We start from the raw sequence: 24,964 nt of genomic DNA on the forward strand, positions 1-24,964 counted from the left end.
AAACTCACAGAATATCCTGCCTTATATTTAATGTTGATTTCATTTTGGAAACCAACTGTTGTTACATTTGTTATACATACCTGCGTTTTGGAGATATGTTGGTGCCATCCATTTTGTTAAATAAATATTTGTTGCAGACTCAAAAAAGGCACTGCATGTTGCTTTTGTTTGAGTAACAGTTAACGGATAGATAAGAAATGGTTAACAGCAAATAAATACTACAATAAACAATTCACTAGAAAGTTACCATGGTCAAAAAGTATTTTCAGAATCAAATGATACCTGCCTCTTCAGAGGAGGATCTCTTCTACTGAGTCTCGTGATGAGCTGTGAAAGGTGAAGGATAAAAGACGTTCACGAATGGTGAATGCTTAAGTGTAATTCCTTCCCCATCTCAGCTGAAACAATTTTCTGAAGTTCACAGGCTGTGCTTGTGTACTGAAAATATAGAAGTGGAAGACAACAACCAGCTGTGGCTCAGAGGAGGTGCTTGCAAGAGATGTGCGTCCATGTTGCTGAGATGAAAGGAACAAGGGCGGTTCTATGCACTACAAACAACAAGGAACTAATGGGAAAGCTCAAGATCACATCAACTAACTCACCTCTCACCTTCCAAGAGCAGGCGCTGTACTAGTGACTGTTTATAAGGAAAATGTACATTGCTTCTCCTGTATGAAACTTGATGTGGTCCTCTGCAAACAGTGAGTAACTCATATGAGAGTATTTTTTGATAGGTCTCCCTTCTCCTACTCTACAGCAACAGGAAGTCAAGCAGAATTAGTGGAAGGGAAACAAACATCATCAAGGAAGTTTTTGATTTTACAAATACTCTGCAATGCAAAATATATTACCTGCTTAGACCTCCATTCTGAACCAACACCACTACAGTGGTGAAAGAGAAAAAGTGAATGTTAGGTAAATTCTTACAGTCTGAATTGGTCAAAGCATGGCACTCTTTTACCCCACCTGGTTATGGAAGAAGATTCAGTTGAAACTCGAACGTAACCTGTCTGGTTTACAGCTCCCAGCAGTAATTACACTAGCTTGGCAAGGCCAAAGCAGAGAGATTCATGCTGAACACCCATCTGTAGCCCCAAGAAGGGCAGGAGTCTAGAGCTGACTGAAGATCTCTGTACTCTCCAGCCTCTCACCACAGTTGGTTCTTCTATTCATGCTCGTATAACTGTGCACAGGGTATGACCTGGATTGTCAGACTGAAGAATCAGTCGTAGGAGTTTCTATCAAGGCAGAAGAACTAACAGTGAAAGCAGAGACTCAAATCTGGGTATTCAAGGTCACCCTCACATACACAGCTGTTTAGCAAGTGTGACAGTACTTGACATGAATTCAATTCAGATTTTAAGAAGGGTGTCATTAGAATTTTAAGCAGTCACTTTTGCTAAACAGCTCTGTTTGCAATGAGGAGCAAAGACAAGGAGATCAGTTAAAGAAATCGGTTTCTTTTGCATTCTGAAAAATACATATTGTCCCTTTTGACCTATATACTAGGCAGAGGCAGACAGTGGAATAGAAGACCTCAATTGCCATTTGGAACATGAAATACTTGATTGTACAGGGAAGGACATGAATCTCCTGTCTGAAGAATATGAGAGAGGAACAGCCAACACTAATATACACTGGTCCATTTGAATTATAAAACAATTTTGTGGATGTAAGAGCTTTTAACCTGCTTCAGATTCTGCGTAAGAAAAAATGCCAGATCTTCAGAGATTCAGTATGTTACATTTATCTTAGTTAATCTAACTGCAACATCAAAGGTAGGTATCAGTACAGTGATTCATGTGACCTGTTAATGCTGGATAGGATCATCCACTACAGAGACCTGACACTGCCATTCTTTTTCCATGCACCTAATCAGCACAGCTGAGCTCTGTGCTGTCACGTTAGAGTCCCGAAGGTATTTATGTTATCTGGGTTAAATATAGTTTGGTTATCTCTAAACTACACAGCAAACATACCCAAAGAACCCCAATACTGCTGTACTACTTTTGTTCTTAACCCAGTCTGTTGCTGGAAGCAACTATCAAATTCTCTTATGATTAGAAAGCTTTATCATTTCCTGCCTATCCTTCTCTGCACCCCCAAAAGACAAGGGAGTCAGCCTTCCTAGTAGGAATACACAAAACATACTTTTTCAAAGGTTTCCCTTAAATCTACAGAGTAAAACTTCGAACAGGGTTATGCGCAAATGGTTTAAAACCGCATGTAGGACAAGGTGACCCACCAATGACTGATCCACTGAATTCTCTGGAATCTCTTCTGCATAAAATTCTTTGAGCAGAAGCCTGAACTCTTATTATCTCCATTATTATATACGCAGAACTGAAAAATAGAGAGATCATTATCTGTGCACGGATGAGGCATAGCTGGGAGGGAAATGGAGATAACAAAAGTATTTTCAGTCCCCCTTAGAAATTTTGCAATACCATAAACCCAGTAATTGTAATGGATAGGAACATTTGCTGGTTAACAGTTAACAAACTAGAATGGCTCTCTAAATCACCATCCAGAAATGTTTTGAACAAGAGGGATTGGTTGGTCTATTCAGTATATTAAGCAGGAGAAAAATCTGGCCAATAAGGCAGAGTCTGTAATACCTCAAATAGAGGGACACGCTATACGCATGAATAAAAGAGGCAGATTGTCCTTCCCTAAAAACACAGGATTGATGGTAAGTTAAATTAGCCTGAATAAGGTAAACTTGATTATTATGCATAACACTAGAATGCTAAACACAAAATTAATGGCAAATAACAGTTGAGACACCTCTGGAAATACAGTGTGAAAATCAGAGTATTATTTTCAAGAACCACAGAAAGGTAAGAGACTTTTCTTTTCTTAACAGAATAGTAATATTATGGAAATAAAATACTGAAATTACAGAATCATTTTACTTGGTAGCAAAAAGCTCATTATCATCAAAGAATCAGGATTTCATTCAGTCACGGAGATGGAAACAAACCTACTTTCACTGACCCTAATGACAACAGATATGTTTTTGCTCCTTCATGCTTGAAGATGAAACACTTCCTTGCAAATTTAAAAGGCTGAAGGAAGCAGATTGCTGTCTATGATCAAAAATGTGTAGTAGTAGTAATAATAATATTGATTATCCAAATCCAATGGAAATAAAATAAACTAAATAAATGTAACATGTTGCTGTGAGGCTTACGAAATATTTAACAAGAAAACCAACATAAATATGAGGGGGGTATAAAGTAGTATCATAGCAGAGAGGTGGCAGCAGATTACTATCTGTAGCTGATGGAAGTAGCCAGAAAATATGCTTTAGCTATATCTCATACTGAAGATGGAGGACATTCGATTACCAGCTGTTGAAATTTATTTTGAGATGTGATTTTAGAGAACATGTACATTGCTGAGGTGTAACTATTGATGCAGTGTTTTATCGTCCAGTGCCAAATGGCCAAATGCATTTCACTAAATTATTGAGAAATTTAGATTGGAAAAAATCTCTAGGGGGTCATCTAGTCCAACCTCTTGTGAAGAAACAAATGCCTCTAATGGACTTATTTAACCAGATTTTGAGTTCATATATTCCTTTATATAGATAACTCTTGTTTCTAAAACTTTCTGGTTTTACATACAGTTGCAGAGTTTCAGTGTCTAAGCATGCTCTGTTTTAGTCAGTTTGAACAGACCTGGACTCCTACTGAGTCATACAGGTCTATACAATCACACTCCCTTATCCTCCTTAGAAGCATTTTTCAAGACGTATGGATTTCTATTGTTTCAATAGCTTATTTCAAACCCACCTAGGCCATCCTTGTAAGTTGCTGCAAAGGTACTTAACCTACTAAAGGCCTTAAAACCCCTTTTGCTTTTGGGGGTTTTGTTTGCTTGTGTTTTTGAGGGGGCTGTGTGGGCAAGCGAAGGTGAGAAGCAGATTGCACAGATATTGTATGTTCACCTTTCTATGGGCTGCCACTCAGAGGGACCTAGAGAGGCTGGAAGAACAGGCCAACAGCAATCTCATGACATTCCCCAAGGACAAATGCAAATCAGACTCAACCCCTGCACTGTACAGGCTGGGGTCTCACTGGGAGGGAGCAACTCTCTCTGAAGGGAAGTGGTGACCAGCAAGCTACAGAGGAGTCAGCACCATGCCCTGGGAGCAATGAAGGTGCTTTAACAGGACCATAGCCAGTAGATCAAGAAAAGCAATCATTCCCCTCTAGAAACCCTAAGTTTGTCTACCTATCCTGCCCTTCCCTGCCTTTACTTCCAAGATATTGATAAACTTGTGTGTGTCTGATGGAGGGCCACCAAGACTGTCAGGGGTAGGAGTATTTGCCCTATAGGAAATGGGGCTTGTTTAAGCACAAGAAAAGGCATTAAGGGAACCTAAGCAGCCTCCCAGTACTTATGAGGAGGTTACTGGAAAGGCAGAACCTTGGTCTTTACTGAAGTACACAGAAGGAGAGTGAGAGAATGATGATCATAGAGTGACACGCAGAAGGTTCTGACTGGATATACATTAAAAAAAAACAAAACCAAATCCACTTTGAGGACAATTAAGTATTATAATAGGCTGACAAGGCAGGTTGTGGAATCTGTCCTTGGAGGACGTCAAGACCTGGTTGCTAAAAGCTGATTTATATTCAGTGTTCCCCCTGCTTTGAGTGGGAGGTTAGACCAGTGTGGTTTAAGCCCAGCCACTGTGCTTGTTGCTTGGGATGGAGCAGCCGTATTGTCTATTGTTTTACCATCAGATCCAGAGACATCTTTTACATGCTTCTTACAGAACAGGGCTCTGTTAGGTGTAGGCCAAGCCCCAGCACACTGCAGTGAGTTCTCCCTCTCTGGTATTGCCAGGACAACAGGACACCTTGTCTAAGCGTTTTACTAGTTTTTCTGGATTTCGCACTTGTTCAGGGGTGAAGTTCCAAAGCACTGGAGGGGCCCACCAGCCCAGATGCTTGCCCATATAATCTCACACACCCTGCCACTCCTGACTGTCCAGCCTCAGGGAAGATCTCTTGGTGGTATTCTTAGATAGTTGTTTAACCTTAGACAAGACCCAAGCCCGACACTGCTTAGCTTCTGAGATCAGACACGATCAGGTGTTCTTGAAGTGGTATGGCCGTAGGTAAAACATATGCAGCATATGCAGCAACATGCTAGTTCCCAGCAAAAGGAGCAGGCTGGTTTCAAGGGCATTAAAAGAATATCCAAAATCTTTAACATTCTCAAATGCTGCTGTAAATAGCCTGGTGGGGAGCAAAGGGTGTGAGAGGCCGTCTCCTCCACAGGTTGACCCTCCGAGGGGGAGAAAAAAAGAGGTGTAATCGTTAACAATTCCTATTATATGCTTCCCATAGCATAGAGGTGATGGCCATGCCAAGAATGGATGCCAGACCAGTTTTATGATCAATAATTCTATTGTATTAAAAGCCATTATCATAAAGCACAGCAAAATGAGAACCTTAGCCCAGGCCCCAAAGCCAATAAACACTAAACCAGCAAATACTTACTGCAAGTAAGTTATAATATAATGGAACTCTGAGACCAAGCACAACAACCCCAAGAGCAAATAAATCAATATCGTGATGAGTGACTATTAATCCAAAACAATGAATGCTTATCATATTGCCGTTATCTCAACCCTTCATGCCCCACATTGGGCACCACAAGGGACTGTTGTGGTTTAAGCCCAGTCGGTCACTCACTCCCCCACTTCTCCCTCCCCTTGCTCCTGGAGGGACGGGGAGGAGAATTGAAAGAATGTAACTCCCATGGGTTGAGATAAGAACAGTCCAGTGACTAAGGTATAACACAAACCACTGCTGCTACGAGCAATAATAATAATGATAAAAAATAACAAAGGAAGAGAATATAAAGCTAAAAAGGGAAGGAAAAAAAACCCCAATAAACACAAATGCTGCACAATACAATTGCTCACCACCTGCTGATCAATACCCAGCAACCGACCTGAGCAGTAATCTGGGCCTTCAGTGTGACTCCCCCCAGTTTCTATACTGGGCATGAGGTGCTGTGGTATGGAATACCCCTTTGGCTAGTTTGGGTCAGGTGTCCTGTCTTTGCTTCCTCCTGGCTTTCTGTGCCCCTCTTCACTGGCAGAGCATGAGACTGAAAAAGTCCTTGATCAGGGTAAGCATCACTTAGCAACAACTAAAACATCAGTGTCTTACCACCACTGTTCTCAGACTAAAGTCAAAACAGCACTGCACCAACTAAGAAGGAGAAAAATAACTGTTACAGCTGAACCCAGGACAACAAGATAAGCTCCCAACCTTCGTGATTCTATGACTTGCTATGATTTCTTTCAAATCATCTTTTTGAGTGTACAAATGTGAAATTGACTGTAAAATTCTATGAACTTTGCCCAGGACTATTGTTAGCATTTCTCAATAATTACTACTTTAGCATTTTAGTCATTTATTTCCTCCATTATAATTTAGGAAGCCCAATGCTATTTTTGGATCTGTTTCAGCTCTCTGTTTATTATTTCATATTTCATCAATTTCATTTACATGAAAGATGAACAATTTGCTATATCTTAATTGCTTGCTCATAAACTGTCACCATTCTCTAACTACTGAAACTTAGTTGAGCTTTTGTAGTTATTTTTTTACAGATATATTTGATTCAAGCTTTTCATGCAAATTTAATTCAAGATTATGAGAGAAATATACATGGTATCATAATACTTAAGTGGAACATAAACAGTAAATGGACTTCATGGAATCTTATATCCTATTCTCTGGCTTACTAAACATACATTTTCTCTGGCTTCAATTAAATATTGCATTATTAAAAGAAATGCTACATTTGGAAATCAATTTTATGCACTTAAATCTGATCCAAAGCCCATTTTATGTAAATGTCATGATGAGTCCTGATTTAGGATCCTGCCAACTATGCCAATTTGTTGCAAATGGGTGATTTAGATTGCTTAAAGAATCACTTTCAAAGGTATTAGCAAACATGATTTTAATATGGTGTTGTAAAAGTTACCATACTACAAGGTTATGCAAGGTATTGGTCACTTACTACTGATCTATCATTGGTAAAAGGTTCCTCTGCCTCAAGGAGGCAACCCAGCTGAAGCAGAGGTCACCACCATGCAGTCACACTGCCTAGCAGGAATTGCTCAAAGAAGGCTTATTTAGGCTGTCATGTTTATGGAATACAGTGGTTGACTTGTAGTTGAATTACATGTGATGGAAAAGGTATGCATGAGACTCCTTGTACCCACAACTTTCTTTGTCCCTTGATAAATAACTCTTGGAAAAACCACCTGCAATTCATGTGTTAATTGCATAAAGGCTATTACAAGCCCATCTGCATCAATGTTCACTGTGTTGCTCTGCTCCTTTGTGGGTTTTCAGAGAACACGTTGAACCTAGAGTTGTTCTTGGCCTATTTACAACTTAGGCCTCTACCTCCTTTGCAGCCTGTACCAAACTACTGCTAGTTTGATTAAGGGGTTGAGCACATCCATCGTAGATGGAAACAGCCCCACAAACTCAGTTTCTAACTCAACTAGTTTTTTACTCAACAAGTGATAGGATTACAGCCTCATGGATATTTGATGAGGCGGGGAAGAACTTATGGTGGAAAACATATCTAACTGTGCAAGTTAATAGAAATGTTTTATTTATATTTTTTATGGCAGAAACACAGCGGACAACATTAGGAAGATTGCTTAGAGGTTTAAAGAAAAATATCTCAGGACTTCATTGCTTGAAGAACACAGATTCCATATACAACAGCACTAAACCCTTTGCTGTAGCTGCAACTAACTAGCTGCAGCCACGGAAAAGTAAACAGATCACTGACCTAAAACCACAGCATCCCTCAAGATGTCGGTGAATAATTCGCCAAATGTCTTTTTGGATCCAAATGCAAATCGGTTTCAAGTTAACATAATTAATGAAAGCCATGACAACAATGAAACATCCCAAGAGGATGTGGGCTCTGATCCACCACATTATGAAGAAACATCTTTTACTGACGAAGCACATAACAGACTGAGAATCAGTTACAGACCAGGAAAAAGAGAATTATATGACAACTTTCTTCAAAATGAGGAGAAAACAGAAGCTAGTTTACATCCCTATGATACTCACAATAAAATGTATTATCTACAAACTTTTGGCCATAACACAATGGACCCAGTTCCCAGAATTGATTATTATAGAAACACCGGCAGCGTCAGTGGGAATAAGCTCAGCAGACCAAGCTTATTAGAAATTCATGAACAACTGGCAAAGGTAAGTGGAAAGGAAAGATACAAATTTTCTCTACTCAATTTCCAGGCTGTTAATTCTGTTTATTAATATGAAAAAGTCCTTAACTTCATGGACCGTGCCCAAGAGAAAAATTACAGGTAATCACTTACCATATTTCCTTTGGTAGCTGCAGTATGTTTTCTGCCCTGTACCCTGCTCAAAGCAAAGACTGTTACTACAAGGTGATAGTAATGTACTTGATTAACAGGAAATCATAGCTTCATCTTGCCTAAATGTATAGAACTACTGAATTTCTTCTGTTTCACATAGTTACGGTGGCAGATGATGAATATCAATACATAATCTAACCAAGTTACACAATTCACACTTACCCTGAACTTGACTTTAACATCAATGCATAATGTTTCATAGATTCCTCAGTTTTATTCTTTTTATATATGTATTTGAATATTATAAAAAAAAATGTGCAATAAATGCAATTTAAACTAATCAGAAATCCAGAGCACTACCTGCTTATTGCTGTAATGAACCCTTCAAACAGCAAGAAAGAACCCAGAACAAGGGTGCTGAGGTTGAAGTGTTTGCTCAGAAAAGGGATAGCAGGCAACATTTTCCAAGTACTGATTCAGTGAATGAATTTAGGCCTTCATGTTCATTATACCAATGAATTTGGACAAAATCTGAGGAGCCTCTTGAATGACTACATAGAAAGCATTTATGTAGGAATAATTTGGCTAAATTCCTCCTCATCTATTACATAGAAGAGCTGTTTAGACTTTGCTCATGTAATAGATGAGACAATATCCAAGTAAAATATACTCACAGAGAGAACTGCTGAACAGGATACAACTGGCTAACCTGCCTTTGAAAGATTTTCTAGAGCTGTTTCTCCTCTCCCCTTCTGAGTGGACCTACTTTTGATTAATACAATGTAGGAGTTTACTATTGATGCATATGATCAATGGATTTTATGGAAAAAACTTCCCCTTAGCAGACTCCTCCTGTTTGCTCGACTTTTTTTTTCCACAAACACACAAGACAGTAAATGAATAATGAAATACCAAAACATGTCCTTTATCTTGATAATCCTCACTTTTGTCACCCCATAATAAGAAATTGTGGGGACAAGAAGAACTAGATTAAGCACTTTGAAACAGTTAAACTATTAAAAAACTTACTGCAAAACAGTGGAATAACATGATCCTCTACTGATTTTGGTAAAATTAGACTCTTCCCCCTTAAGCCACAGGACCAAGTTTTCTGTAAAAAGCAGAAGAGAGACACAGGGTACACTTACATAATTAATATCAAACCTTTCCTGAGGTTCTTAATTGTGCATTTGTCAGGGCAGGGCTGGAAAGAGAGAGATCACCTCAGACTGGAAGTGTCAATATGCAGCAAAAATCCCTATACTTTTTCTGTGTTGGGTAAGAGTGAAATAAGAAATCTCCAGAGAAAATACACTCTCATCTCCATTCCACTCATACTTCTGAGGTCGGAATAATTTGGACAAGCATCTGATCTTTGGATGCTGGTCCAGATCTTGTTCAAACTCCAGTTCCCCGGAGATTCACCTGTCCTAAGGAGGTTTAATATAAAGTAATGAAATCAAGCAAAAAATAGCTATTAAGAAAGTAGGACCTGATTCTTTATGATCTTATTAGGACAGATTCCTAGTTTGGGCCTGACTTGTTTAAATGAAGGTCTCCACAGACCTGCCTAAAATGGCTTACATAGAAAGGAGAAACAGGTTACCTGGGTCATCATTTATTTCCAAAAACGAATGCAAAGTGGATGTGAAAAGGAAGGAATACAAATTCGATATCCCTACTCATTTGCAGATATATAAGCTGCTACTCAAGGGACTAAACACATCTCCATGCCCAGAAGAAACTTCCTCTCATAGAAACAGTTTACTTTACTAGTGGCCAGAGAGGAGAAAAATAGTGTATTGCCATTGAACGTAATGCTGAATGAACATGTACTGAACGTTAGCATATTAAGGGATTTTCAGTTTTAACTACTATTAGAAAATTAAGGGGTTTTGCTGTTGCATCTCTCAGTGGTTTATTTCTAAAAAGATTAGATAAATTTGTTTAGTTTTTTTTACAGCTTTCACTTAGAGAAGATTAAAAAGAAGGCAGATTCCATCAAGAAAATGAATGAAAAATTGCTTCACAGGTTGGGATTGTTAGGGAAAAGAGCATCATCTAGCTTGGTCATTCTGACTTTTCCCAGTATCCAGCTTAAAGAAGGATAATCTTATGCCTCACAAAATAGGAAGGTGAATGTCAGAGGTAATGGGATTTTTGCTACACTGGCAACCCACTGTGTTCTTAAGTGAGTTGTGGCCCTGGTCTAAAAGGCCGCTAACCACAGCACTGGAACAAATGACCCACCATTACCATGGCTGGAGTTTATTCCTGGATGTCCCATGGACTCACTTCATGACCTTGGACAAATCACTTTGGGATACAGAGCTTGTTCTGAAGAATAAACAAACATGTGGTCACTAAACAGTAGATTTGTAAGGAAGGGAATTAAGACGGTATGAAAAGCTTGAGCTTCTATCAAGAGGCAAAAGCATTACGTGCAGCTGGATGAGATGCCTATTCATCAGCCCCAATATGCAGCAAGCTCTCTAGCCATCACTAAGGAGAGGATGAAATGCCACCCTGGGTGTGTATGGGGGCTAGACTAATAACCCAAGATGCAGTTCTGGAGAAGATGCTTTATTTCTTTTTACTTAACACTAAAATCTGGGCTTATTACACCATACTTCAAGGCAATCCCACCCCCTTCACCCCAAGCTTTTCTGAAAATCAAAACTTTGACAACTGTCCTGACAAAGCCCATTACTAGATTCTGATAAGAAGCGACATATGTTTGACTTTGGATTGCTAAACATCACATAAGCATTCCCATTGTGCTTTGATGCTGGTCTTAACATCAGAAGATAAATATTAATATTTAATACACTTTGCTAATATGTAATTTTTCAAATGTCAGAACATAAAGCAGGCTGAAAAGTACTTCAAATACCCAGTTCTCACACTGCTGGAGTCAAATTTGTGTCATCTTTTAGCAAGATGTGTTATTTTTTTACACATATTAAGCCACAAATCACCAATTAAATCCCTAAAAAATTGTCTAAGTGCTATTTCACAGCTGATGGCTGGTGATAATTATGTGGGCTTAATATTTATCCTACATAAGAAATACTCTAACCTTTCTTCATTCTGGCTATTCTCCACACTTGTAATGAGGACTTGATGAGCTCACCATCTTTAACCCCAGGAGAGAGGAAGACTAAATTGTTCTGAAACAAGGAAGGGATTTTTTTTTTTTTTAAAGACAGCAGTTAACTTTTTATTTTGGTAGCTTTTCAAAATGTTCTGTCGCTTTTATTCCACATCCTTAATGCATGAGTAGCACAGGTAGAGCTGCCTGGTAAATAACCAATCATTCACTAAAGCACACCAATTTAAAATGCATTTATGGAAGGTTTAAGGCCATAATTTATGATAATGGCATAGAGAGCACAAATTAATTCAAAGTACATAGGAAACTACTTGTTTCAAGTACGAAGACCCCGCCCCCCCTTTTTTTTTGTCTTTAGAATTTTAAACACTGTAGCAAAAAACCCTCACATTATTCTGCTTATCTTCCTTAACTCACTTAATAATTTACTCTATTTAAGCAAACACAACCAGTATTATTTTAGGGTAAGAATTGTCAAAATTATTTGAGTAATTGAGGCGCTCAAAGTCACAGCTTTCAATAGATCTCGTATTCCCATTTCCCTTAGAGCCAAAAGGGACATAGGCGCCAAGTTTGATCCATGTCAAAATGTATTATCCAGTCACTTACTTCTCATTTGTGAGCACAATCCTGGATTTACTGTGTCAAAGGCATTCTACAACCTTGCATCATAGTGACTAGAGCCTGCTCCATGAGGGGGAATGCCAAATATTAGCAGAAGCATCATATACAGTTGGTCTTTACATCTGGTTTTGCTTTTGTTTGTTGACTTTTAAGTCCATGGACAAAATATAGAAACAGCCTTGAAGCTTAAACAAGAGGAAAAAAATCTCGTATTTTTCACAGAATCACAGATATTTCCCTTCCTTCACCTGTTTAGTTAACCTGGAGACATCTTCATCCCCTTCGAAACCCTAAAAGCACCTTGATTCCTTTCCAGAAGTGACACATGCTCCTGACTGCCTGGCAGACTGTAGCAAAGTATGTGGTCATTCCTGAAGGTCTTTGTAGAGGACCCAAACAATATCTGCAGTTGTTAACCTAGTGCTAACTCCTTGCAAAACCAGTCAGAACTTTGTATTAAAAAAAGAAAAAACAAAACCAAAACAAAACACCAACCCAAACCTCCTCCATAAAGCAACAATGATAACACATATCAACTGCAGACCCGTGACTGATTCCTGTTCAAGCCACAAGAACCATATCATGATGCTAAATTGCCTCAAAGATTCTGGGGCAGTAGATATGAAGAGAAAATAGATTTATGTCTGTAACTGCATGTGAACAATCTAAAATTCTGGGCTATTTATTCTGGTTACACCACAGATGTGGCAATTCTTAAACCTATCTACTATGGTTATACCAGAATTGGATAAAACACAAAAAGAATTTTTGATTTACTGCATTATTTACTCATTTCGCTGTCATTTCTCTGACCGTTTTCAAGACTATGTTACTATTTGCTGCTGCAATTATGTTTGTACTTCATTCAACAGAAAGCATCACAGTTCATTACATAACTTTGCCATACAGCCAGGTCCCTCTTCGCTAGTGAGCAATTATCTCTATCTCTATACTTAGCATAATTCATAAATTGTTGCAGCGGCATATAAAGGCCAACCACAAGACCCTCATTATGCTAGATGCTGTACTAACATATCAACATGACATATATGTTGAATACAGTTTACAATAAAAACAATTTAGTATCAGATAATAATGTATTTACTCTGCTTAAGGGATTCTTTAATATTTTTTTGCTCTTAGCAAGCCCACCTGCTGATGCCTGGTGTGAGCAGAATTTAGCGCTCTTCTCCACAGACAGTAAAATCTGATCTTCATTGAAATTCCTTTATTCTATGTCTCTCTTATGCAGTCAGGTGTCCTCTGCTTGGCACAAAACTCTATTTGTTTTCTGTGTGATTCTTCAGAACATAGCTGTGAGCACTGGCTCGGTCGAGAGAGTGGCCAATGGAGAAAGCACCGCTGGAGATGAGACAGCAGTCAGCAAGGAAGAAGAAAACAAAACAGGATTTGTCAAGTTTGGATGGGTGAAGGGTGTGCTGGTGAGAAACTTAAAAGAAATAGAAGAAATATTAAAAGAAATAGAAGAAAAACATCAAGATTTGTTTTGCAACACCAAGGTCTTTTACGAAGTGGGAGGGAGACAGACTTCAGGGATGTTGGGGTGCTTTTTAAAAGCCTGCAAAGGAAGCTACTACCCTTCTGGTTGTTAACACTACTTTTAACATTGCACTAATGAAGTACTTTTTTGTTTAAAACCTAGGTAAGATGTATGCTTAACATTTGGGGTGTGATGCTTTTTATTCGACTTTCCTGGATTGTAGGTCAAGCAGGAATTGGTATGTATCTTATTTAATATAATTTTCAACAGTGAAAGGGATAAAAAGGATAAACTATACATGATCATGATTAATATATAATCCAAGATGTGCATTTGCATATTGAACTAAATAATGTTTTCAAATGCTTGCCAGGGTAAAAGATGTTAATCCTCCAAACTATTGGAATTTTCCAGACTCACAGCCAAATTACTGCTTAGAGGCACGGATCTGTAAACTATGCATATGATCATCACATTTGAGTATTTCTAAGCTTCAGTGAAATTTGTATTTAGAGTCTGTAACAGATGTAAACCTCATGACTAGGGCCAATTTCTAATATGTACGTACAAAAGTAACCTTTAAGAGTTCACACTTTGCTTATCTGCGAATCCCAAACCTTGTCATCTACATATTAAAAACAACACTTCTTCACACCTCTCAGCAAAGATGAAAACAGAACTGGAAGGAGGTCTCATCTCATCAGGATTTTGTTATTTTTAACTCTAGCACAGCACTAGATACTACTGTATTATGAAACACTAAGTTTTAAAAGCTCTGCTACAGTTTTCACATAACTATGTACACTTCATTGTGTGCTGTATCCTTGCTGCGGTAGCAGTGTCACTCTGTGTTGCATGATAATACAGTCTAGAATAATGGGCCCTAATCTTTGACTAGCACCCAAATGTCATAAAAACCAGCAATCCAAAGGGTGGATGGCAAGTATTCCACTTTGGATTCTCACAGAATGGAAATATGAAGTAGACGCGAGCTGAAGTCCAAACTCTGGCCTCAGGGCATTAACATTCCTTGGTCTTGCCAGGTCTTGTATCAAACTCAGTGCTCAAATTCAGATTGTATATAAATATATATATGGAAGTGAAAGTTAATGTTAGTGAAAGTGATAGTTAATGGAAATGAAATGAAACACTGAATCAAAACATCTCCAGAATTCTGCACGGTTGAAGTCTCATTTCCAACAAAACACAGCAACTTTACATGAAGTTTCACTTGAGAAAGACTGAACTTTTAAAAAGAGAAACAAATAAAACACTTATTAAGAAAAATAATCCATCTACAAACTTACAGAGACATCCATATGTTTAAAAAAAAACCCAATAAAAAACCTCAACACCAAAGCAAAAACCAAACCAATAAAAGATCCAAAACTAAGCGGGAACTTTACTACTTCTGCAGTGCTCCATGCATGGCTCTAGCACTGTGCCTGACAAAGGGGGGCTTGCTGATTTTATGATGCATACCAAATGAGAGCGTATAGCCCAGGGCACTCATAAGTATATGCCTTGCCATGAAAATTCTGCATCTTAATATTGCCAAGATTTTGCTCTGGGGTTTCATGCAAAATTAGTTTTTAAGGGCAGTTTAGTAACTTATTGAGATCATCAAGAAGTATTACTTTGTTTTGAGGTGTGAGAATAGCTATAGGCAAGAGTAATTCATTTTCAAACAACTTACTTAGCAGCCATATGCCTGGTTTTCAACCTAAACTTTAATCAGATTTTAACATTAATTTGCACCAACATCAGTTACAGCCTTTCTGCTTTCACATTTAATTTTACCATTTTAATTCACTGATAAGCAGGCTCTCCTTTCTTATGGTTTATTGCCCTGCTGCTGCTTTTTAAAATTGCATGCCTTATGTAAGGAGGTTAACTTTACTTCCGAAAATGAGACATCAAATTCCATTTGAATAATTTCTCAATGCATTTTCTGAATGTCTTCTAACCAATGAGCTTTAAGTCCCTAGTCAAGCTGCTTAAGGAGAAAAGTGATGGAAGCTCATCATCACAAAGGCTCAGGGATTTCACTAGGTAATGCTACTAACATGGAAATTAAACGAGTCAGTTAAACTACCATCTGGACACCATTTATATCCCCATCATTTGAGGGCCAAAGAGAGAAAACCTGATTATTTCCATATCCTGATGGGCTGTCTTGGGTGAAAGCTCTTACAGGGGGAAAAAAAACGTAACATTGCAACAAGGTTCTCCACCTATCATCATCTGGGAAAAGAGACACAGTATGGTCCTTACAAGGTTTCAGGTCCAAAACTAGTTAGGTAGGTCCACCTAATCTGGGGAATCTCCAAAGTCTATTTGTACCTGTTCATGGAATGGTTAGCCAAAGGCAGGAAAACCATCAAGTTTCTGTTAACTGAAAATCTGGCCCTGAATATTACAATTCTGTTACATTACGTTATATTACAATGACGTTTTGGTCAAGTCACTTTATTTTATGCACTTTTCTTCATAAACATTAAATATTTTTTAAATTAACATTAAATCCTTTCCGAGCAGCTGTAACTCATCAAATTAGCAGAATATCTGACCCTATATAGCATATATATACAAACAACATGAACTGTGAAATGCAATAGAAAATCCTGGAAAAATACTCCTTAGGATGCAACATCCAGTATGAATCAAAGTAAGGAATCTGATCTGGAAGCCAGAAGGTAGAAATAGAGCAGATAAAGCAATATGTTTGTAGTTGCAGGAGCAAAGTTTGAATCTGGACAAGCTCTGGTCAATAAATATTGCTACAAGCAGTGTATGATCTTCAGTTCCACACTGAAGACCTATATACTTATGGAAACAAAGAGAGCTGTTGCATAACTGTTAATAAGTTTAGATAAAAGTAAGAACCAATTCCATATTTGACATCAAACTGTAATTGTTTCTTTTTTTTCTTTTTCTTTCTCCTCTCATAGATAGAAATGTGAATAGAAGAAATAAAGTTGAGAGGAAAAAGTCATATTATCTTTATCTGGCCTGGAACAAGAAAGTATTTGGCTATGTAGTTCCAAAACCCTTCTTGGTAGTGCCAGAAAATGTAACAGAAGCAATGGCTGCAATTGTAGCTTGCAATGTCCAGTTTGTCCACAAAGAAATATTTTTCACTGAGCAGGTAGTACAGCCCTGGAGCAAGTAATCCAAAGAAGCTGTGGGATCTTCGTCCACTGAGGTTTTCAAGATCCAGCTAGCCAAAGTCATCACTGATTTAACTCTTTGTTGGCAATAGCTCTGCTATGACTGGGAGGCTGTTACAGATCTTCAGAAGTCACTTCTAACCAATGTTTCTATGATTCTAAATCATACTAGGCACCTTCCATGCATTTCTAGCACAGTTTCATAAAGTTAACAGAAACCTGACTATATAGCCAAAGACTGGAAACACTCAGATTTCAGATGCTACTCAAACTGAAAGCCAGCTCACCTGTAATTAATCACTGATCTCCAGGTGTTTGGTTATTTCTGTTTAATGATACAATTTTGTGATATTAGCTAAAAAAAAAAAAAAAAAGAATAAAAATAAGACTGTAAGATTATATATTACAAGTCACCTGTTAAAGCAATATTGGCATCTTCATTTATGTTTATCTTGTGTTAAGAGTAAAATCACTTTTTGCAAGGAAGCTGGGAGATGAGAGAGTAGGGAAGCACAGCACTTGATAGCTTGGCATGTAAGGGTATAGAAGGCTTGCACTCAGGTCTAGCCTCTCTACCTGATAGACTCTTTGTCCTCATGCACTATGAAACTATACAGTCAGTCTTTCTCTGATTCAATATTTAATTAACTGATGAAAGACAATAGCAGTCTTACAAGAGCTGAGGTTAATGTGTCGATCTCTACACTTAAACAGCCCAGAAGTATATTAAAGGGAGATAGAAGCATCCATGCCAAGGGACACTTGTTTGCTCATTTCTTCCAGCCTTCAAAAATCATGAGACCCTTTGGCTAGGGTATTCCTCTCAGAAAGAATCACTGCTTCAACACTGATGGGAATAATTTACTACTGTGACATGAACTCCTTGGAAATGTTCTGAAACTGCAAGTGGTCAACAAACCATCTTGTCAGTTTATTGCTCTAATTTTGGCCTGAAAATTCAATTTAAAGAGAGTGATTTGTAGGACTCATGGAACATGAGTAAAATATTTTATCTTCTTATTACTGACAGGTCTTGGAGTAATCATAATTCTTCTCGCTACGATGGTAACCTCAATTACTGGGTTGTCAACTTCTGCAATAGCAACTAATGGGTTTATCCGTGGAGGTAAAAATCTTAGGGTTACTAATGCTTTCAAGCCCAAAAAGGTCTTTATGTATTATTTTCACATGGGGCGAACCAGAAGGATGAGAAACCAAATGGTACAACTAAAGGAACCAGAAGGTAACGATTCTAGCTTCCTCTAATCACAATTTATGGCATGTCTGAGTTGTCACTTTTAATCACTCCAGATTTCAGTTCAGTCTGTGAAGTACGTTTCAGATGTTCCTGCCTACTGCTGAGTGAGAGATAGCTTCTGGCTTTTCAAGTTTTTTTCTTACCTTTCAGCAGGTCTTTCTTATTCAGAGTATTTCAGGTTGGACATCCTTGGACAAACTGAGCCTGAGGCATCTCTTCCTCTCATTTTAAAGACTGATGCAGATCAGTGGATAACTTCTATTGAATGCCTTCTTTATAAAACTCCTTACATTTCAGCCACTCCTTGGAAGATGAGCAAATAATTTTGCTGGGAAAGTGCATGTCAGGTATTTTATGAAACAAAGTTCTAGTGCATTTCAGATCCTTAAAGTTATAACTGGTCTGCTCTAGTCTCTCTGGGAAAAGGCAAGTTCTTACTACGTCGTTTAAGGAAAACAGGTATTTGAATATACTTGAATACACTTTTTTTTTCGGATCTTTCAGGTCTTGGAATCATAGTTATTGGTCTGAGTGTAGTAGTAACAACTTTAACAGGTATCTCCATGTCTGCCATTTGCACTAATGGAGTAGTAAGAGGAGGTAAGTAATATGAGCTCATGAAAAAAAAAAAATCTGCAAATTTAGATTAGGAAAAGAAAAAAGAAAATGAGATAACTGTTATAAGCAAAGCAATAATAAATAAATATCTTTGGAATGATCTCTTTCAATGCTTTAACAGTAAATTAAAATGTATATAATCTTAAACACTTCTGGATAATAAAGTATCAGTGAGATAAGATGAAATAATTAAATGACAAAGTAATATGCTCCATTTATGGTGTTATGCAAAAAAGATTCACTGTATCACTATGCAGGAGCTTTAACAATGTGCCACAGAATAACAGAATATGATCTTTCATGCTAACATTGGGATAGATCCAAGTAAGTTAGAATCCGTCTGAAAGTAAGGTTCTTTCTGCTGTTACTATATTATGTATCATGAAAAAATTATTTGAAGGTCTGGTTTTGCATGCTAATAAAAGATTTTTGCAATAGAAAGGCATACAGAAAGGTCTGGAGGCAGAACCAGTACAAAGCAAATTCCTTTTTTTAATCAGTGTTCTCTATTACTATAGGGCAAATAATGGTTATGTTTGTTAGGCTAAAAGCAGAGATTCTTGGGGTATTATTTATGTGAGAAAAATGAGTAGAACCTGAACATTCAATTGTGCTGAAATAGCAATCATTTCTGTCTGCAGGTGGAGCATACTATTTGATCTCCAGAAGTCTAGGCCCAGAGTTTGGTGGATCTATAGGACTTATCTTTGCGTTTGCGAATGCAGTGGCAGTTGCTATGTATGTAGTTGGATTTGCTGAAACAGTTGTAGAACTTCTTAAGGTAAATGTAAATGTTTCATGTATATGACTAAATTGGGGTGGTTTTTTTTGTGGAGGGTTTTTTTGTTGCTTGAGATTTTTTGGGTTTCAGAGGGGTTGGGGTTGGGTTTTTTTTGAGGGGGGCTTTATTTCCCTGCCCATGGCACGGGGGTTGGAACTAGATGATCTTAAGGTCCTTTCCAACCCTAACTATTCTATGATTCTATGAGTCTATGATTTCTAGGGTTTTGTTTGGGTTTTGCTTGTTTTTTGGTTTATATAATAAAGTGGTGGTACTTTTCAGCTGAGGCTTGAGGGACATCTTTAGCAAGAAGCTAGTCTGTCTAAACATGCCATAGAGTGCTTCTCCATTATTTCTACCTTACGAATATATTTCACACATTTCTCAACAAGAACCTCAAAATCGGAAAAGGAACAGACACCTAATTAGGCAGCCAAATAACCCCAGCTGCGAAGAGCCAGTCAGAACACAAAATCCAAACACTTGGTTTCACAGATCTCAGAAACTTTGACAGCTCACTGCTTTCTATTTCACCTTATTACCTGATCCCACCAGTAGGGCAGAGAAAGACTGGTTCTAATAACATTTATTACTGCTTTCAGGAGAGTGATACACTGATGGTAGATGAGTCCAATGACATCCGAATTATAGGTACCATAACTGTTGTCTGTCTTCTCGGCATCTCTGTTGCTGGCATGGAATGGGAAGCAAAGGTAAACCTTTAAAAGTACATAAAAGCAAGCAGTATATTGGAATACTGTAAAGAATTTGTGTGTGAGGAATAGTATACAACAGGTGGAATTTTCAAAAACACTGTTTCAGTTTATGCTTAACCTTTCTAGAAGCAATAGTAGTTTAATTACTGCTTTCAATGAAAGCACAATTACTCCATGCTCTTCACTGTACATACATTTAGAAAGGAAGAGAAAGTCTGTGTTCTGCTGACAGCTTGATTATATTGATTTTTATAATTCATGGCATCATTTAGTGTCTTGGGTAAGTGCCCCTTTTGCCCTTATTTTTGATGCAGCTTGACAGAATAAACAGTAGTAAAAACAATATATGGTTTTATCACTGTACTCACTCAACTGTACTCACTCTACTCAGCAGAAGAGCACTATTTGGTATCCATTCCTTAACCGCTAATGATTTCTGTTATTCCTTCACCTGTAAAAACAAAAGTTCAAAATGGAAATACTTTAGAGGGTGAAATACAGCTATCGAAATCAGGTACAGAATAGCACCCTTATTTTTACGTTCTGCTGTGATGAAGACTAGAACTATTTGTAAAAGAGATCAGAAAAATAATTAGATATTATAATCCTTAAAGTGACAACCCACTGCAAACCAAACAAATTTTATAACAATATAAAAATGTCTTACACTTGATAGCAATGCATTTTCTTGTAAGGAAACTAACATAAAATTAAATTATAACTATTTATTTCATATAGTTATATAGCCCCCTAGTAAAATCTGCTGTTTTCATTAGCTGATTCAGCTATCTTGATGCCTGGTATTTAAAAAAACTACAGAAATTAGTAATCTGCCATGGGGAACACATGCAGATAAGTTTCTATAGAGCCATCTCCATAGTCAATGCAAATTAAAATAATAAGGAACATGTTTTTGTTTCTATTAATAGGCTCAAGTTATTCTTCTAATTGTTCTCCTTGTTGCCATTGCAAACTTCTTTATTGGAACAATCATTCCTACCAACAATGAAAAGAAGGCAAGAGGCTTTTTCAATTACCAAGGCAAGTAACCTCACTGTCTATCATAAAATAGTAAGTCTGCATTCTTTTTGGCTTCATACCAAGTTAAGGATTCCATTGAAAAAGGTCACAAGATCAGCACCTTCTACCAGAGTTTAAGTAAGCTTGCAAACCAAGGGACTTTATTTCATCTTTAATTTTGAGTCTGTCTCTCTGCTGCTGAAGCTGACAGCATAGTTAGCTGCAGCTTGAGTCATTTATATATCAGCAGAACACAGACAAACCTTTCCACAGAGCTAAGTGCAAGTGATGTAGTGACACTCCTGTCACTTCAATACAGATCTGTAGCTCTGAGATGCAGACAAGCACATCCTACTGGGGACCAGACTAAGGAAATCAAATTCACTTGGCTTATGATAAGAGACAGTTTCAAACCCAGTCGTCCAGATATGAAAGACTAGCTTATTCACCTCCTTCGTTAAGGAACTTCAGAATCAAATCATGGTGATATGTTTCATTTTCACCTATATTTGCAGCATCAATATTTGCAGAAAACTTTGGACCAGGTTTCAGAAGTGGAGAAGGATTTTTCTCGGTGTTTGCCATCTTTTTCCCAGCTGCCACTGGCATTCTTGCAGGAGCCAATATCTCAGGAGATCTGAAAGTATGTATTTCATTATCTTCATAATACTAGCTGTAGGCTGAATAAAGAACAAGAAAACAAATTATGAATCAACACTATATTCAATTTTAAATCATGTCTTATTCTGGGAAGCAAAACTCTCTCTTTAAAAGTACCTGGTTTATTATTTAAAAAAATCAGTTCACATTTTCTCTCCTAATGCCTTACGGCTATTTACAGAAATTACTGCATTTAGATTTGGGTTGCTATATCATTTAAAAACATGTTTCAATAACCTGTAATAATATATTATTAATGGTCCATTAGCAGCACACTACATAAAAAAAATTACATGTGTATCTCTTGGCACTGTTGCAAAATATCTTATAGCATCATCCAAAAAAGCATACCTGTAAAGCCCACATTTGCACTCACAAGAATCAGCAGAGACTGGCTTTTTCTAGTCAGGGTCATAGCAAGGGCAGAGCAAACAGAGCATGTAATGAAAGCAAGTATGTCCCAATCCCATGTCACTACCGCTGCTCAAAGGAAAAGCTGCAGGTTTGCAGATGTGACAAAAGAAAGGAGTCAAAGAGGAAGGGAAAGGAGGTCCAGAGGTGCCCAATTCTCTTGCTGTGGCCATTCTGCCAGGTGCCCACTCTCCTCTTGCTGTAAAGCAGTGGTAAGATAGTATTTCCAATATCTAAACATACTGCTAAATTAGAGACAGCAATTTAGTTTTACCTTTAAGTGCCCTCTAGTTTTCATGACTTTCCACAGTGTATTTAATGCAAAGAGTGTTTAAAGCTAAATGCAAAGCTGAAGTAATTCAAAGTTCAGTAAAACATTGGGAAAAATACCCCAGTAAATATTAGGCAATACTTCATACTATTACAAGAAATTCAGAAAGGCATCAGGGGTATCCATAATTCAAGTCTTGCAATCTAATATTAAAAAAAAATAAACAACAACAAAAGCCAAAGAAGCAAGAACAAAGAAAAATAAAGTCACCAAAAAGTTGTAGCTTACACCTAGATAACCCCAGCATGTCAAATGAAGTTATTTGGATTTATCATACAGACACATTGTCTTGTAGAAGTTGGGGATTCAACCAAAGGTCTTTTATTTCTGTAGTGGCACAGTAATCAAGTTCACCAGATCCTAACAACCCTGACAGCCAGTTCCGTTTCTCTTCTCACACTGAGTTGCATGCCTTATCTCCTTTGTTTCCAGAGGACTGCTTTGGAAACACAGCAGAAAGAAATGTGTAGAAACTGAGCTACTAAGAGCATCTATGAGATTCCATTTTTAATTAAAAAACCCAAAACATTGTACTTCTGCCCAGTGAGACTGAATCAGCCTCACACAATCTCCACCCTTTCATCAAACAAAAATAATTCTTTTGCTATGTACAGTGCTCTCTACACATAGCAAGCTCCCAAACCAGCAGCACTTCCTTCATAAGCTATTTGAAAGAGGCTGAGCAGACCAAGGGAAGCAGTTCTCCCGTTGGCTGTCCGCAGTTGTTTCAGTCTGGCAATAAGTGGATTTCTATTACCAAGTCCTCCAGGCTGCAGATTCCCCACTGAGCATGTTTAGATGCAGTAGACAGATCTAATTAAATTAACCAGCCTTTCCAGAAATCTAAAAGACAAGCTAAGAAGTATTTAAAAAGTGTAATATTTACCAATCAAACTGTCTCTAGAATTTGTTGTGAACAACTATGTACACACTTCTGTAGCCACTACACATTCAAGCAGTGGCCTGGTCCAAAGCCTGCTTACAGACACAGCTAGTCTTCCTAGTGACTTCAGTGGGTTTTGGAGCAGGCCTTAAAGTGCTAACAGCATATTAAATATGTGTTTAATTATTGATAAAATTTAAAAGTTGTTAATCTGCAAGAAGTTAAGATTTAATGTTGCAGTGTTTAAGATTGCAGCATGAGACTCCACAAAAACAATGACCTAAGACATGCACATCAGAACTGTGTAAATTAATGTTACCATGATCTGAGGGTGAAAGGTCTTATGCAGCTGAAGTAAGTGACTTTGCAATTATTTTTCAGCTCAATAAATCCTTACTTATTTAAAAATCATATAAAGGTATCTTCAACTCATAGTGTTGCAGGACTCCCTAGCATGCAAATGCAATCAGACTGAATTATACAGACTCACAGTGTTTTCTGGATCACTACTTTGTTTTCAGGATCCTCAAAGTGCAATACCCAAAGGAACAATGCTGGCCATTGTTATTACAACAGTTGCTTACATTGGCGTTGCAATATGTGTAGGTAAGTACAGAATCTCTGCTTCATGGCTTAATTTATACAGTTAAAGTTTGAAAGCCTGGTAAGCAAATGAATGATTAACCTCTCTGCTTTTTCATCTTGTGGATTTATTATTTAGAGAGATAGTTGTTTTCATTTTACTGTACACAAAAACACTAGGGGGCAAGCAGCAGAAACACAAGTTCCTGTTTGGCAGCTGGACTTTTGTATAACTTGTATTGCTACTTTTGCATTCAGTGCAAAAGATTCAGTGACAAACGCCACTAGCATACAGTATCCATGAACATAGTAAAGATTAAAGGAACCCTCTGATCAATCTGCTGATCTTTTGTTCCTCATTCACACTGAAAATTCACATGGCTTCTACTTTGCTCTCACTTGTCTTAATGAGCACTCATGACTAACAGGGCAACACATAGTTCATATGTTACATGTCAAAGACAGAAATCAACTGCCTGTCTTAAAGAAGAGGCACTATATTATTAGGTGCTTTACAACGTTAGAATGTGGTGTAACAGAATGGACACAAAAGTAAAATGGAGACCTGTACTGAAGCCATGAACTGTGTTGGAGGAACATGCAATTAAATTCTCATTACAAGGGTACAATAAATCTCTGTTCAAGAAAAAGTTGGGGTTTTTTCCTATTTTAGTAGTTCAGTAAGAAACAGTGTTGTAAATGACACTCTTCCTTATGAGCAAATACCTCAATGCTGCATGAAAGCCCTGCGGGGAGCTCCCTTTTCTGGGAGATGAATCTCAAGTCTTCCCGACTTTTGTGGTTCTTGTACTCGAGTCAAGCTGCAACTCAGGTTGTTGCATTATTTGGATCTAAATTTTGCCTGCAATTAAAGTTGAAGTAGCCATTCT

At 37.7% G+C, this 24,964-nt stretch overlaps 1 protein-coding gene across 2 annotated transcripts in view; it reads left to right on the plus strand.

Annotated features, from left to right (window-relative positions):
- Positions 1–7,868: 7,868 nt before the first annotated feature.
- Positions 7,869–24,964, plus strand: part of SLC12A1 (solute carrier family 12 member 1) — a gene marked incomplete at its 5' end in the record, with an annotated part of 44,104 nt that continues 27,008 nt past the window's right edge. Inside the window, 9 exons of one of the 2 annotated variants that reach the window (XM_080625978.1) lie at positions 7,869–8,279; positions 13,451–13,585; positions 13,807–13,882; positions 17,845–17,940; positions 19,332–19,471; positions 20,074–20,184; positions 21,117–21,228; positions 21,723–21,850; positions 24,014–24,098. In XM_080625978.1, coding sequence (XP_080482104.1) covers positions 7,869–8,279; positions 13,451–13,585; positions 13,807–13,882; positions 17,845–17,940; positions 19,332–19,471; positions 20,074–20,184; positions 21,117–21,228; positions 21,723–21,850; positions 24,014–24,098 — 1,294 coding nt within the window. Of the gene's footprint in view, positions 8,280–13,450; positions 13,586–13,806; positions 13,883–17,844; positions 17,941–18,576; positions 18,673–19,331; positions 19,472–20,073; positions 20,185–21,116; positions 21,229–21,722; positions 21,851–24,013; positions 24,099–24,964 lie in introns of both variants that reach the window. The other variant, XM_080625979.1, reaches the window with a different exon arrangement.

Source organism: Psittacula echo (assembly GCF_963264785.1).
Source record: "Psittacula echo genome assembly, chromosome: 10".
Lineage (NCBI taxonomy): Eukaryota > Metazoa > Chordata > Aves > Psittaciformes > Psittacidae > Psittacula > Psittacula echo.